The 14356-nt window shown below is 39.4% G+C and overlaps 1 protein-coding gene across 13 annotated transcripts in view; it reads right to left on the bottom strand.

Moving 5' to 3' along the window:
• Positions 1–13739, bottom strand: part of NBEA (neurobeachin) — a 664613-nt gene extending 650874 nt beyond the window's left edge. For all 13 annotated transcript variants that reach the window (XM_032880041.1, XM_032880043.1, XM_032880047.1 and 10 more), the window contains exon 1: positions 12916–13739. In XM_032880041.1, coding sequence (XP_032735932.1) covers positions 12916–13209 — 294 coding nt within the window. In that variant the 5' untranslated portion in view covers positions 13210–13739. The remainder of the gene's footprint in view (positions 1–12915) is intronic.
• Between the last annotated feature and the right edge of the window lie 617 nt (positions 13740–14356).

Raw genomic sequence — 14356 nt, 5'->3', positions numbered from 1 at the left:
TGCTTCTATTTGATACGAGCTGGGGCAAAGCGGAACTGTAGGCACCAAGATAAAATGGATAAAGCACTGGATGAAGAGTCAGGGAATCTAGGTGTTAATTCCTAGTCTGTGAAAGACCACAGGATCTTAATCTACCTGGTTCTCTTTCCTCGCCTAGCTAAGTGATAGAGTTAGGCTTTTGCCCCGATTTGAACACCCTATAACCCATTTCAAATTTAAACTTTCTTTAAACATAAAAACCATGCATGTACACACCTAAAAATCTTTATCTTCCCCCTGCCCCAAGAAAAATAAAAATTGAAATGTTACAAAAGAGGCAAACATAGAAATTGAAAGAACCATAAAAGCTTGCGAAGACAAGATCTACACCCAAATCAAAAGTGTCAAAAACAAGCACACAATATCAAAGGTGGAAAAAAAAAAAATCCTCATTCCAAAAACAAGTTCAATAAGCAGCACAAAATTCCAGATTCTACGATAAGTACTCATGAAACCAAGGTGAATAACACAATGTTCTGATCTCAAGGGATTCAGAGTCTCTAGGGTAGTCTGACAAGTAAACAAATATTTAAAATAGAATGTGCAAGTGCTGACTCTGAGGTATGTACAAAATGATATGGGAAAGCCAAGATTGGAGGAAGAGCTTTTAGGGGAAGCTCCAGGAAGGTATGGCCTAAGTAGGGGATGTAAACTAAATCTTGAAACACAAGTAGGTGTTTTTTAGAGAAAGGTAGAAAAATATGATGACTTAAGAAATGCAGTAATTATTTAGCAAGTAACAGCCAATATAATATAAGGAACGCTTTTCCAGTGATGACTCCTATCTCATAAGATTTTTTAAATAATTTAAATTCAAGGACTTCGAAAGGGTAATTAAATTATACAAAATTAGTACAAATCAAGTAAAATCGTTTTATGACATTTTATAATAAAATATTGCTTAATTGAAGCTCAAAACACTTCTCTTTTAAGATATCGGACTTAGTGTAACTTAGAAAGAAGACTATTTTTATTTCACTGAAGATTTTACATTTAACATCAAGATGATAAAATGAGATAATGCCTATCATATGCTTAACATATTGCTTGGCATGTAAGGATTCAATAAGTGTAAGCTGCTATCACTGTCATCATCATCATTAAAGGTTTCTGTATATTTTAAACAGCAATGAACCTGGAAATGGGACCGCTAGCTTTTAGTCTCATTTCTCCAACTAAACTGCTTTGCAAACTTGGACAAGCCACTTAACTTCAGCCACAGTTGACTTATTATATTAAAGTAAACCCACATTTACTTCAATGGGGTTGGGAGAGAATATTAAAAACATAAAGTATGAAACCAAACCCAATCTATAAATGCCAATCCCTCCCCACAAGTAAAAATTTTTAAGATAACAGTAGAAATACATGTTTGCCATCTTTAAATCAGCTGCAGGTTATTTCTCTCAGAATATGAAGGTATTTGCTAAAGATAAATGTATCTAGACATTTACACTTCCATAAAATTTGCTATTACTCAATGTTTGCTTTACTTTCTTAAACTGAAAAAGGAATCACAATTACTGGAACTTATATTACCTAGACCCTTTCCTTCTATAACTCATTTGTTTTATCCAAGCAAATATGATATATGTGGTGGTCCATATAATTAATACTAACATATCACATATCCACTTTCCTTTTTAAGATAAATATATTAATGTATGCTACTATTCTGGTTCAAAGTAGCCTAAGAAAAGGTCAACAATTCAAAATTAGTTACCATTTTTAACGCTGTATAATCAATTATTCCCAAAAACTCAAAAATAAATAGTTCACAATAACTTTTGCTAAAATCTTTTTTGTATACAAACCCATCAAACCGTTCTACATTCATTTTGATTTCCTGTAAACAGCTAGTCCTGAGTCCTCCGAGGGCCGCATTCCCTACCATAGCACCAGCTCACTGAGACTGGCTGGACCCTCCCTACCAACATCACTCTCCATATAGTGCTGGCCTTTGGGACGATTTCTAAGTAGCTTCACTTTGTTTAATAATGAAAGGACTCTAGCTTTTTTGAATCTGAAGGCGTGAGTCCCACCTCTGCTACTTAATACCTAGACAGTCTTATCTAACTACCTCACACACATTTCCTGCAGCCTTAGTCTCCACATCTAGAGTGGTATCCGAACAAGAAGTTATTCTGAGGACTAGTTAATATAGTACAATTTCACAAATGGATTTTAAACAGTTAAGAGCTGTTAACCTATAGGCTAACATTGTTTTCCAAAACAACAGATCACAAAATAGTTTCTAATCCCCTAACTTCCCCCTTTGGTTTGTTACTCAAGAAGTCTTCTAAATATTTAAGCTAATACTCCCAGAGGGAGGAATTATTTACTAGGATCAACAATCATGTCCTACCACATCTAAATGTAAAATTCAGCCATGTGAGGAAAGGAAGAGATAGAACTGATTCTAGGCAAAGAAACTTGTGTTACCTCCTATCTATTTCCTTCCCCAGTTTTCCATCTACCTTACTCAAAGTAGGTAATTAGGAAAAACTACCCCAGGCACTAATAAAGACAATGCAGGATGCTGGAGAACAGACCTCCTGTGTTTCACCAGAAGAGCCTGATCTGTGAGTACCTATGATCCCTTCTCTGACAGGTTCATCAGGGTCAGGTACTCCAAACTAAAAGAGAACAGCTCAGTTTTATTTAGATCATTATCTTTTTTCTATGATCAGATGATCCTCAGCCTCAAGATAAGAATAAAGTTAATAACAGTAAGCCCTAAATAAACTGTGTACCAAAGGCTTTACATACACTATTTCATTTAATCTGCCCAACAGCCTTGAGGTAAATATCCCCTTTTACACATAAGGAAATTGAGGCACATAAAGTTTTAACAGCTGTGTGATATCCCATAATATGGATGTAAAATAATTCATTTAACCTTTTCCTACTGTTGAACTTTTAGGCTGTTGCCAATTTTTTCTTAGATCATAAAACTACATTTATCCCTCATACCTGTCCCTAGGTAATTCTTCCTTAGCTAAAGAACTAAGGATTAATGACAAGAACATCTTTAAATCTCTTGATACATAGGGTTAAAATGTCATTCAGAGCAGCTGTTAACATTTTACATACCCTACAACATCATTTAAGAATACTTTATCCAGGCACCTGGGTGGCTCAGTGGGTTAAGTGTCTGCCTTCAGCTCAGGTCACGATCTTGGGGTCCTGGGATCCAGCTCTGGGGTCAGACTCCTTGCTCAGCAGGGAGTCTTCTTCTCCCTTTCCCTCTGCCCCTCCCCTGGCTCATGCTTACTCACTTGCACTCACTCTCTCTCAAATAAATAAATAATCTTTAAAAAAATGATTATTTTAGCATGCCTAGGAAACAACGGTATTTTTTTTAATCACTTGTTTTTCATTGTATATTGTTATTATGTTATTAGTGAAAATAAATTTCTTTTTTTTTTATATTTTATTTATTTATTTATTTGACAGAGATCACAAGTAGGCAGAGAAGCAGGCAGAGAGAGAGGGGGAAGCAGGCTCCCTGCTGAGCAGAAAGCCTGATGTGAGGCTCGATCCCAAGACCCTGGGATCATGACCTGAGCTGAAGACAGAGTCTTAACCCACTGAGCCACCCAGGCACCCCTGAAAATAAATTTCTATATTAATGAGCAATATGTATATCTTCTTTCTTGAAATATACCAAGTCCTTTGCCAAGTTAATATTTTTTTTTAAAGATTGTATTTATTTATTTGACAGAGATCACAAGGAGGCAGAGAGGCAGGCAGGGGGTGGGGGGGGGAAGCAGGCTCCTGCTGAGCAGAGATCCTGATGTGGGGCTTGATCCCAGGACCCTGGAATCATGACCCGAGCCGAAGGCAGAGGCTTTAACCAACCCACTGAGCCACCCAGGTGCCCCAAGTTAATATTTTTCTTATGACTCGTCCTATAATACTTAATACCTAAGGTTTTGTTTTTTGTTTTTTGTTTTTTTGTTTTTTTGTTTTAATTTAGAATACTGTTCAGGAGTCAGTGGGGTGCAACTCAAACTGGCTCAAGCAAAATAGGAAATTTATTAGCTTAATGCACTGAAAAGTCAGGGGATACAACTGACCTGAACGGTTCCAAAGATGTCATTGGTAATCTATGTCCTCATTCTAGGTGCCTCTGTGATAGATCCATTCTCAAGCATACCCTGATTCATGGTGACAGATTGCCAGTCAAATACAGACTTATATTTTAACATTTTGTCAACACTAATGGTCAATATCTTTCTCTGACAGAATTAAAGAAGTTACCAAGCTACTCAGATGTGCAGCTAGATTTTTAACCAAAAATTTTATTCATGAGCCAGGTCCAGTTTCTGCTTCTGATTCAGGAAAGCAGAAAGGAATCCACAGAAACCCCAAACCATATAAACAAAGAATCAAGAAGGGATGACTCCCAAGAGGAGTCTCAAAAAATCTAGAACTGTTAGCAGCAGAAAAAATGGATGTTATACAGCCAAAATGTCAGAAAATTGTAACATTCTAGCCCTTGGCTGCCCATAAGGTATGTATACATAATTTTTCATGTATATATTCACTTCTCTCTATATACATAATTCTTTAATACCCATGTTTAACAATGTTACTACTAGGGCACCTGGGTGGCTCTGTTGTTAGGTGTCTGCCTTAGGCTTGGGTTGTGATCCCAGGGTCCTATGGAGCCCCACACCCTGCTCAGCAGGAAGCCTGCTTCTCCCTCTCCCACTCCCCCTGCTTTTGTTACCTCTCTCGCTGTGTCTGTCAAATAAATAAATAAAATCTTTAGAAGAAAAAGATGTTACTACCATAGCCACAATAGGAAACATACTCATCACCTCAAGGAGGTGTGGGGTGAGCAGGGAGAGAGGAAGAGACAAAGACAATGTCAAGTTAATGCATCAAGCTACAAGTCTAATAAAACTTCGTGTTATGAATTGGTCAGGTCCAAATGTGCATTCTTTTTGGTGGTACCTCATTATCTGACAACATGTAGTTATACAGTGAATTTAACTACCTCCCTGATACTTAATATAGGATGGTAAAGAACATAAATAATAATTTGCACTTTGAAGAGTGGCAAAGGTAAACCATGATCACTAATTTGAAGCACACACGGTACACTACTGGTTAGAGTAGCAAGAATTTCTTACCCTGGCAATGCAGTTCCTTGGTTCAACCAATTCAGATGTACTCATTCCTACTAACTCAGAAGACCTCACTTGTCTGCTCACCTTCATAGCTTAGATTTTCCATCCAGCAGCTACACTGCTTTAGCAGACAACTTCCTCTTACTAAAGCTTAGAACTGCCTTAGAAGGAAAGGAATACAGATCTTTGTTTCCCAGACTTGAAGTTATTCTTGAAGTAGTTTTGTTTTTTTTTTTTTTTAAGATTTTATTTATTTATTTGAGAGAGAGAGAGAGAGAGAGAGAGATTGAGAGAGAGAGCATGAGAGGGGAGAAGGTCAGAGGGAGAAGCAGACTCCCCGTGGAGCTGGGAGCTCAACAAGGGACTCGATCCTGGGACTCCGGGATCATGACCTGAGCCAAAGGCAGTCATTTAACCAACTGAGCCGCCCACGCGCCCCTCTCAAAGTAGTTTTCTCAAACCTAACACATTTTTGGTCAATTACCTTCGGTCAACTGATTGAATTAGCATCAGAGCCAGAAATCTTGTCAAGATATAGCTTAACAATCCAGATTTCCATCTTTTCAATATCCTAACAACATTCAGTCTCCCAGTATTTTCTTCCCTGTCTGCTTTCAACCATGCCAGCTTGCACCAAAACTAGCTGCCCTCCGATAAAACATTATCAAAGGCCACAAAAAAGTGACCAAAAACTAAAGTATCCTCCTAAAGTTACCACCTCAGTAATTAATTCCATGGGCAAAGATACCCAGGTGACAATTTAAAGCAGCTGTTCTGTAATTCCTTAAAAGGAATTGCTAGGGGAAAGCAAAGTCCTCATTGCCTTATACTCCATTTCGACATTTAAAGTACTATTCCTTACAACATACCATTTCCATTTACTAAAGTCTATGCTAGGAAGGAATCTTTTCATTTACAAGTGACAGAGCCCCAATTTAAAATGACTTGAAGCTAACAACAATAATAAACTTTAAAAGAGAATTTAATGGTTAGAAAATAATTGCCATAGGCACAGAGAATGCCAGAGATTCAAGCAGAATCAAGAATGTATTTCTCTCTCTCTCTCGGGGCACCTGAGTGGCTGTTGGTTAAGCATCCACTCTTGATTTCGGCTCAGGTCATGATCTCGAGGTCCTGGGATTGAGCCCAGCTTGGAGCCCACCATTGGGCTCCATGCTCAGCAGGAAGTCTGCTCCAGGTTCTCCTTCTCACTCTGCCCCTTCCCCTGATCATACACATGCGCAAACACTCGTGCACAAACATTCTCTCAAGTAAATGTTCTGTTTTGTTTTGTTTCAAAAAGGACCTATTTCTCTCTCTCCCCATACTAAGTCAAATTCTAATACAGGCTCCCACAACAATAGGATGATACCAATTTAGCATCCCCAAAAGAATGAGTTTCAGCACAAGTCCTATGACTGACCCTATGACTCCCCTTGTGTTAAATGTTCAACTCTGAGTCAATCACAGTGATTCTGGCCATGCCTGGGTTAGATACCCAGCCCACCTAAACCAGCTGAACTAAAAATGGCAGACAAGTGCTTCCTCAAAGGCAACTACAGTGCCCTTATCAAAAAGGGAAATGTATGCCAGAGAAACAAAAACAAAAGATGTCCACTATTCCTGGTAATATGACATACTGCAAAAATACTTTCTTAACTTTTTTAAAGATTTTATTTTCTTATTTGTCAGAGAGAGAGAGCGCGAAAGCGCCCGCGAGCACAGGCACAAGCAGGGGGAGGGGCAGTCAAAGGGAGAAGCAGGCTCCCCACTGAGCAAGGAGCCTGATACAGGACTTGATTCCAGGACACTGGGATCATGATCTGAGCCAAAGGCAGAGAGACACTTAACTGACTGAGCCACCCAGGTGTCCCAAAAACTTTTTAATTTCTATTCAAAGCATTATATGTATTCTTTGCTAATAAGAACATAATCTTTGTCATGTGCTTATACATTTGACATATACATAGGTTTATTGAAACGAAGTTCTTATCAGATACTTACTTCTTCCAATATGTCAGTTTAAAAATAACATTTACCTATATAGTAAGGTCTACATAATGCATACATATTTAACACACATTTCTAGTTACAAAACTAGGCAATACATTAAATGAGTCTCATTTATTTCAGGATCTTGGGTCTGGACCTTACTATTGACTGTTGAGAAACTGGTCTTCTACCGCCTAATAATAGGGTCCTTCCTACTCAAAATGCATTTAACTTACCCAAGAGCCAAAACATAAAAGATAAATATGATATGTATCTTCAACTTATGATGTTATGTTCTGATAAACCCATTGTAAGTTGAAAATATCAAAAGTAAAAAATGCATTTAATACATCCAACATTCTGATCATCATTGCTTGGCCTAGCCCACCTTAAACATTCTCAGAACACTTACATTAGCCTACAATTGGGTAAATCATCTAACATAAAGCCTATTTTATAATGAAGTGTTGAATTATCTCCTGTAATTTATTGAATTCTACACTGAAAGTAGAGAAAAACAGAATGGTTGTATGGGTACAGAATGGCTGAGTATATCAGCTGTCCACCCTCATGATCCAGTGGCTAAAGGGAGGTGACTTGCTGCCTAGCATCACGAGAGAGTATCATACTATATATCACTAACTGAGGAAAAGGTCAAATTCTAAGTATGGTTTTTAATGAGTGTATATTACTTTTGGACCATTGTAAAGTCAAAAAATCGCTGAGCCATCAGTTAAGTCAGGTACCGTCCATATGCATAAAACAGCCTCCTGCCCTCGTGGAGTTCACAGCATAGGAGGGGAAACACACATAAATAACAACAGTAGAAAAATAAATAAATAACAATATTTGAGAGTGATAGGTGTATCTCTGTAGAAGGAGATAGTGGTTCCCCCACTACCCAAAAGTAGAGTGTTCTATGAAACCTTCCAAAAGCCAAAATGCATAAAACGAAGAGTATCTCCCACTCTCCTAAAGTTGGCAATATGCTACTTCACTTTTACAAAAGACCTATTACTGGTACAGTAATGGTTTTTTTGGTAAAAGCAAAAATCTTCTTCAGATTTTTTTTAGTTAACAAAAACAGGTATTAACATAGGTCTTTCATAAAAGTGAAATGGCAAAACATCAACTTTTGGAAAGCAGGGGATACCTGTATGCTGACAATGCATGAAATATGAAAAGTTCAGGCAAGAAATTAGAAGCCTATGAAACTGATGCAAAATAATATTTAAATAAACAGTCAAAAATGTGGATGATTGAATTTTAGGATACAGTAGCACATCAGTGATCCAAAATGGGGGGGGTGGAGTTTGAGATAAATAGCTCCCTTTGTCATATAATCTTTTCCCCAAAAGTTTCCATTTAAAGACCTACTGCATCTTTAAATGTACAAAGAAATTTTAAATCTAACTTTTTTTATTCCAGTTGAATAAATTCCAATGAATTTCTTTATACTGTGTTTGGAGAAAGCATAGCTAAGACAGAACCTTGAGATACATTTATTCAACGGCATAGTATTTGCCAAAAGCTGACTAGCAATATACAAAATACTTATTTAAAATTAATATGCCTTGATCATAATCTGGCTATAGAGTATTTGCACTTTGCTCTCTTTTTTTTATTCAACTATAATTAACATACAGTGTTACATCAGTATAATGATTCAACAATTCTATACATTTCTCAGGGCTTATCCATACTGCTTTGGTGTCATTCCATGACTAAATGAATCTTTCTGTGGAAAATCTCAGAACTCTTGATGGTGTAACTTCCAATGTTTACAAATGGATTCTTAATTTAACTTGCAATACTCAACAGCAAAAATAAAATAATTCAAGTTAATATGAAAAGACTTACATGCCAATGTAAATTAAAATGCCGGAAATTCTCTTTTAATATAAGTAAACATAATTTTGTTAATATTAAGGACTTCCATGATTCCAAGATGCAACTACATATTTTTAAAATAAATTTAGTTCAAATGCAGAATATACCTTTTGTTTTTTAAATTCTATGTATCTTTAAAGGGAAAATGATTCTGATTTTCAAACTACAAATGAAAAAACTCTAAGAAAAGCTATTGTCCCATTCAATCACAAGAGAATCGCTTAAAAATTCCCTATTAACAAAAATACTACGATTCATATGCAAGAGAGGAGAGGAACTTTGCCCACAAAATCCCAGGTAAGTATCTTGTATTGTTTTCAATATAATATGCCATTCACATGTAAAAAAAATGAAATTATCAGAGGAAGTATTTTTTTACAAGATACACTGATATAGCACTGTAATTTGGGAAAAAAAAATTTTAATCAAATGCTATAGAATTATACTACCTAAGACAACTATTCAAACCTGAATTCTTTCACTAAGTAAATATCAATCCTCTATTTTATCTTTTCTAAAACTATATTTATATTAAAATCTTTGATAAAAAGAAACTTTCATGTTATAAACAAAGAACACATGATATTTACATAGCATTTACTTCAAGGAAAGAAAAACCTTATACAAACATATGTTAAGGGTGTTTACAAAAGAAGCACTCGATTAAGCAGTATGCCTATTTTATAACTGAAACAGGCAACCAAATTCCTTATCTAGAGTTAGGACTCTCTTGTACTGCTACATTAAATAATTCTTCCTAAAGTCAAAGTTTGTTGATGATCAGCTTCTTTCACAGCTACACTGCAAAATTCTTGACATTATACTATCATTGTAACATTATTTATAAATTAATTTACTCATCTTCCTGATTCTGTAAATATAAATATTGGGTGCTATATTTTAACGTTTCAAGTTATCAGTATCATTATACAAAATATATCTATCTACAATTGAAATTAATCACTTTATTTTTCTCTACATCCGTGATTCTTTGACAAATTCATAACCCACCTGATTAATGGAAACAGCTCTACCTTGGCAAACAAAGGCAGAAAAATTACAGCCATGACTGTGTAGAAACCCTATATTTCACTGCATACTTAAACTTCACTCAGCAAAACTTTTAATTCTTTGGGCAAGGCAAGAGAAAAATAACACCTGAAAACCAAGTATTAGTATTCTCATTTTATCTAGAGATATAGAATGTACATGAAAAATAGATAAATATTTTGGCAAAAGTGACTGATTAAGACTGTTTAAGTAGAAACTGTTTTGAAGTTTCATCAGTTCCCCTCCTTTCTTTTCTGTCATAAATGGCACTGTGATAGAGATTTCACTATTTCTACCTACTTTTTTAATTTAATATTTTAAATTAAGATTGAATATTGAAAAAACTCACTTTAGAGATAATACTAGAAGCTTCTAACTTCTAACTAGTCACTAAGCTCCCTAAATGGATTTTACGGATTTACTTATTAAGTAAATAGAACTGTTTTGATAATTATTTTCTAAATGCCTATGATTTCCAAGTATTTTCAGAATCAGCTTGAACATGACATTTTTTTCATGAGTATATTAGAAAGATAAAGCCCTAAACCTACAGCTCAAGATATATTATGCTTCAAGTGATCAATTTGTATTCTAAAATCAATATAATTAACAACTTAATAGTAAATAGCTCCCTTTGTCATATATTCTTTTCCCCAAACGTTTCAAGAACTACTGCATCCTTTAAATATGAACAAAGAAATTTTAAACCTAACCTTTTTTATTCCAAAATCAATGAGTTACAAGGTCTTATGTGGATTTGGGATATAACATTTCAGTATTACCTTATTTCTGATTACTCCAATTAAGCTTAACAGTAAAGCTAATCTCTAACATAATGTTTGCATACTGAGACTTCACGCCAGATTTTCACTGCACTGTAAGAGAGTTAAATTTCTTTTCTATCTCAAAAGAAGTATTTCACTTCCTTTCTTAACCTAACTGTATATGTATAGAACCCCATCTGTTAAGAACTGATCTGGCATACATCACTACTGCTGCAGAGTCCAAACTGGTTACACATTCAAATCAGTTTCCAGCTTGTGAGAGCTCTATTGCCTCTTACCATGTTAAAATGTACTAAGCATACAAACACTTATTAAAATAACCTAATATCACATCACCTAAGGTTAAAAAATGGTATTGGTTAGGTGAAAACTGGAAAAAAAACTTTATATGTGTTCTTTTAAATTTACAGAAATACAGTACCTGCTAACATACTAATATATTTTGAGATTTCATCTTGCTTGTTTTTTAAAAAGGCAAGTACTGACCTCCTATTTGCAGCTGGTTAAAAGAAACAATATTTCTGTCATTGTTTTGAAAAAAATTTGGTTATATCCAGGTGACATTCTCCCAAACTTACAATGACTTTTTTGGTGATTTATTTGAAAGAGTAGAAAGAGATGTATTCTATTTAAAAAGTAATAATATAACAAAGCAAACACATATTCTTTGACTTGACATACTAGCAAAAAAGGAAAAAAAAAAAAAAGCAGCTTTAACTTTTCTGTGAATTTAAGAGGTTCATAAGACCACAGACATTAATCCACGTCTCAGGGCACCACTGCTGTAGTTGCAGCTTTCTTTCAGTTTTCCAATAGATGAAATAAAAATAATTGCTTGGCTGAAAAATCAGACTATATGGGTGTTATAAAATCTCCTTGTAAACATATTTTTACATTTCTGTGACTCCACACCAAATACAAGTCAACTGATCCGCTCCTGATTTAAGCCTTGTCTTCCAAAACCCTACCTTAACAGTGTGTCAAAGACTAGATATTGCAGAGGAAACTGCTTTAAAAGCTTTGCTGCAGCAAAACTGCATTTGCAAAACATTAAAAATGAACTACTCTTAATTATCCGCAATTTATGATTCTGCTTTCTTTATTTCTTCTCATTTCTTCCCCTGACATCTTCAACGCTTCTTAGCCTCTCTGTAGATAGCGCAAAACATTAAGTCATACGCAGTTCTGCAGTAACTCTTTCTTATCATGAAAGAAACCAAAACCTACGGCTTCATTTAACACCTTGCCTTTAGTCTTTACCCACATGCCACGCTCTCGGAAGGCAACCATAGAAACCAACCTGTATGATTGGGTGCCCTCACATTTTAACACCTTGTGTGCATTAAAAAAAAAAAAAAAAAAATGACTAAGAGGTCAGCATACCCAGGGCAGTATAAAAAAGAAAGAAGGCTGCCTAAAAAGAGATGGGGCGGGAAGGGGGGGGGCGGTGCAAAATACAGCCACAACACTCTCCATCACAGCCTCTGAATATATTTAAAGGCAGATGCAAAACTGCATCATTTTCCTCATTTGAAAACATCACACCCCAGCTGCTCAAGTTAGAGCTAATGCGCTTCTCACATTTCGGTAGCACGGGGGAATTTAGGCTCTAGGGGCAAGGCTTTCATCCTCGGAGAGCGACACCACAGACAATTAAGAGTGTAGAAGAAAGAACCCCAGGGAAAAGGAGGCCTCCTCTCCCCCTAACTAAACTCTCAAGTCAACCCAAAACCTGAACGGCAAGGAATAATTTCTGTTCATAGTCAGGAGAAGTGATAATAAGCGGGTTAAGTTGGGCACCGCACTCAGGAGGCAGGAGAGGACCAGAGGAGAGCTGGGAGGTGGCGTGGCTAAGGCTGCGCGCAGGCAGGTCACCCGCTGGGCAATACCCGCCCGACGATCGGGGCTCCCAGGGACGCGCAGCGTGTGCGACCCTGGGGGTGGAGGTGTGTGGGAGCGAGAGGCTGGGGAGCCAAGCTATGGGGGCTGGGAGCAGATGGAGAGCACGCCTTTTCCCTTACCAGGTTGAGCACCGTCTCCACGATGTCCCTGTTGCTGACCTCTCCGACCTGTATGAGTCCAATCAACACTGCGAATTTCATCCGGATGTTGCGGATCGGCACCGAAGGGTTAATCATCCCCGCGGGCAGCACCACCGAGCCGGAGCCGGACGCCCCCCTCAGCTCTCCCATCCCACTGCCCCCGCTGCCGCCACCGCCGCTGCCCCCGCCGCCTCCGCCTCCGGCCCCGACGGCGATGAGCCCCACGGGCTGAGGCTCGAGCCCCGGGCCCGGGCCCGGCTTCTCGCTCGCCATTTACCCCCCTCCTGGGGAGAAGGGAAGAGCAGAGGCGCTGCCTCCGCCGGTACCGTTATACCTGCCTCGGCCCCCGCCCCCCCGGCCGTCGCCTCGGAGCCCCAGCATCCACCAGCGCCGCGGCGCCGGGCCCGCTCCCGCCTGCGCGTCAGCCCGGCCCGCTCCGGCGCCCTCCCCGGCGGAGGCGGTGGGTTATTCCCAGGCTTATTCCCGGCGGTGGCTGCGCCGCTAACCGCTGCCCGGCGAGCGGCAGTGCCCGCCCAGCAGCTATACCGCTGTCGCCGCCGCTACCGCTGCCTCCTCTCTCTCCCCCTCCCGGTCCGTCCGGCCCGGCCCGCCCCCCGCGGAGATGCGGCCGCCGCTCCGAAAAGCCCTGGGGGGCGAGCAACTGGCCACGACGCTGGCCGGTGCTGAAGCTCAGGCTGTGGCCGACGCTACTGACGCTGCTGCTACTGCTGCTACGGGCGCCACTGTTGTTGTGAAGCCCCGACGCCGCCGCTCACTCCGCCATGTTGCCGCCCCCTGCCTGCGGTAGCGGCCACTGCGCCTGCGCAGAGTCTCCGGGGGCGGAGCCCTCGGTGCACCCCCTCTTTTGCCCTGCCCTCCTTCTCTTTTCCACCCACCCACCCCGACACCCCTCGTCCCTCCCCCAACCACCCTGAACCGATAGACAGGTGAGCAGGTGCATGGGGACCAATGCCAGATCCTGGGGCAAGCTGGTAGAGGCGGGACAGGTAGTGGCTTCCTTGTACTTTTTCCCTAGAGGGTGGATTCTCCCTGTGGGGAAGGACACAGTGAGTGTGTCTTGCCTTCGCTGCCTCCTCCTCCTTCCTTCAATATCCTTTTGCTAAGAGGAGGTTCATCATCTTCGTCTTCATCATTGCATCCAGCAGCTGCCACTGCCAGTGCCACGTGCCTTGTAAGGTAGGGGAGTGGCAGACGACCTCTTTCTGCCCCTCTTCGTCCTTCCTCGCAGTACTACCCGCCTAGCGCCCCCCCCAACCCCCAATTTCCCAAATAAAAAGTGGCTGGCAAAGCAGAAACAAACGCACCATGGGGAAAGATCTTGCATTGTCGGGGAAGGATACAGATGGAGTGTAATGGGTCTTTTTCTACAGCTATGTAAGAGGCTGACACCTGCACACAC

The sequence above is a fragment of the Lontra canadensis genome, unplaced genomic scaffold (assembly GCF_010015895.1).
Source record: "Lontra canadensis isolate GAN:19392208 unplaced genomic scaffold, GSC_riverotter_1.0 scaffold67, whole genome shotgun sequence".
Classification (NCBI taxonomy): domain Eukaryota; kingdom Metazoa; phylum Chordata; class Mammalia; order Carnivora; family Mustelidae; genus Lontra; species Lontra canadensis.
Note: the sequence above shows the minus strand (reverse complement) of the source record. Positions and strands in the feature narration are given on the sequence as shown.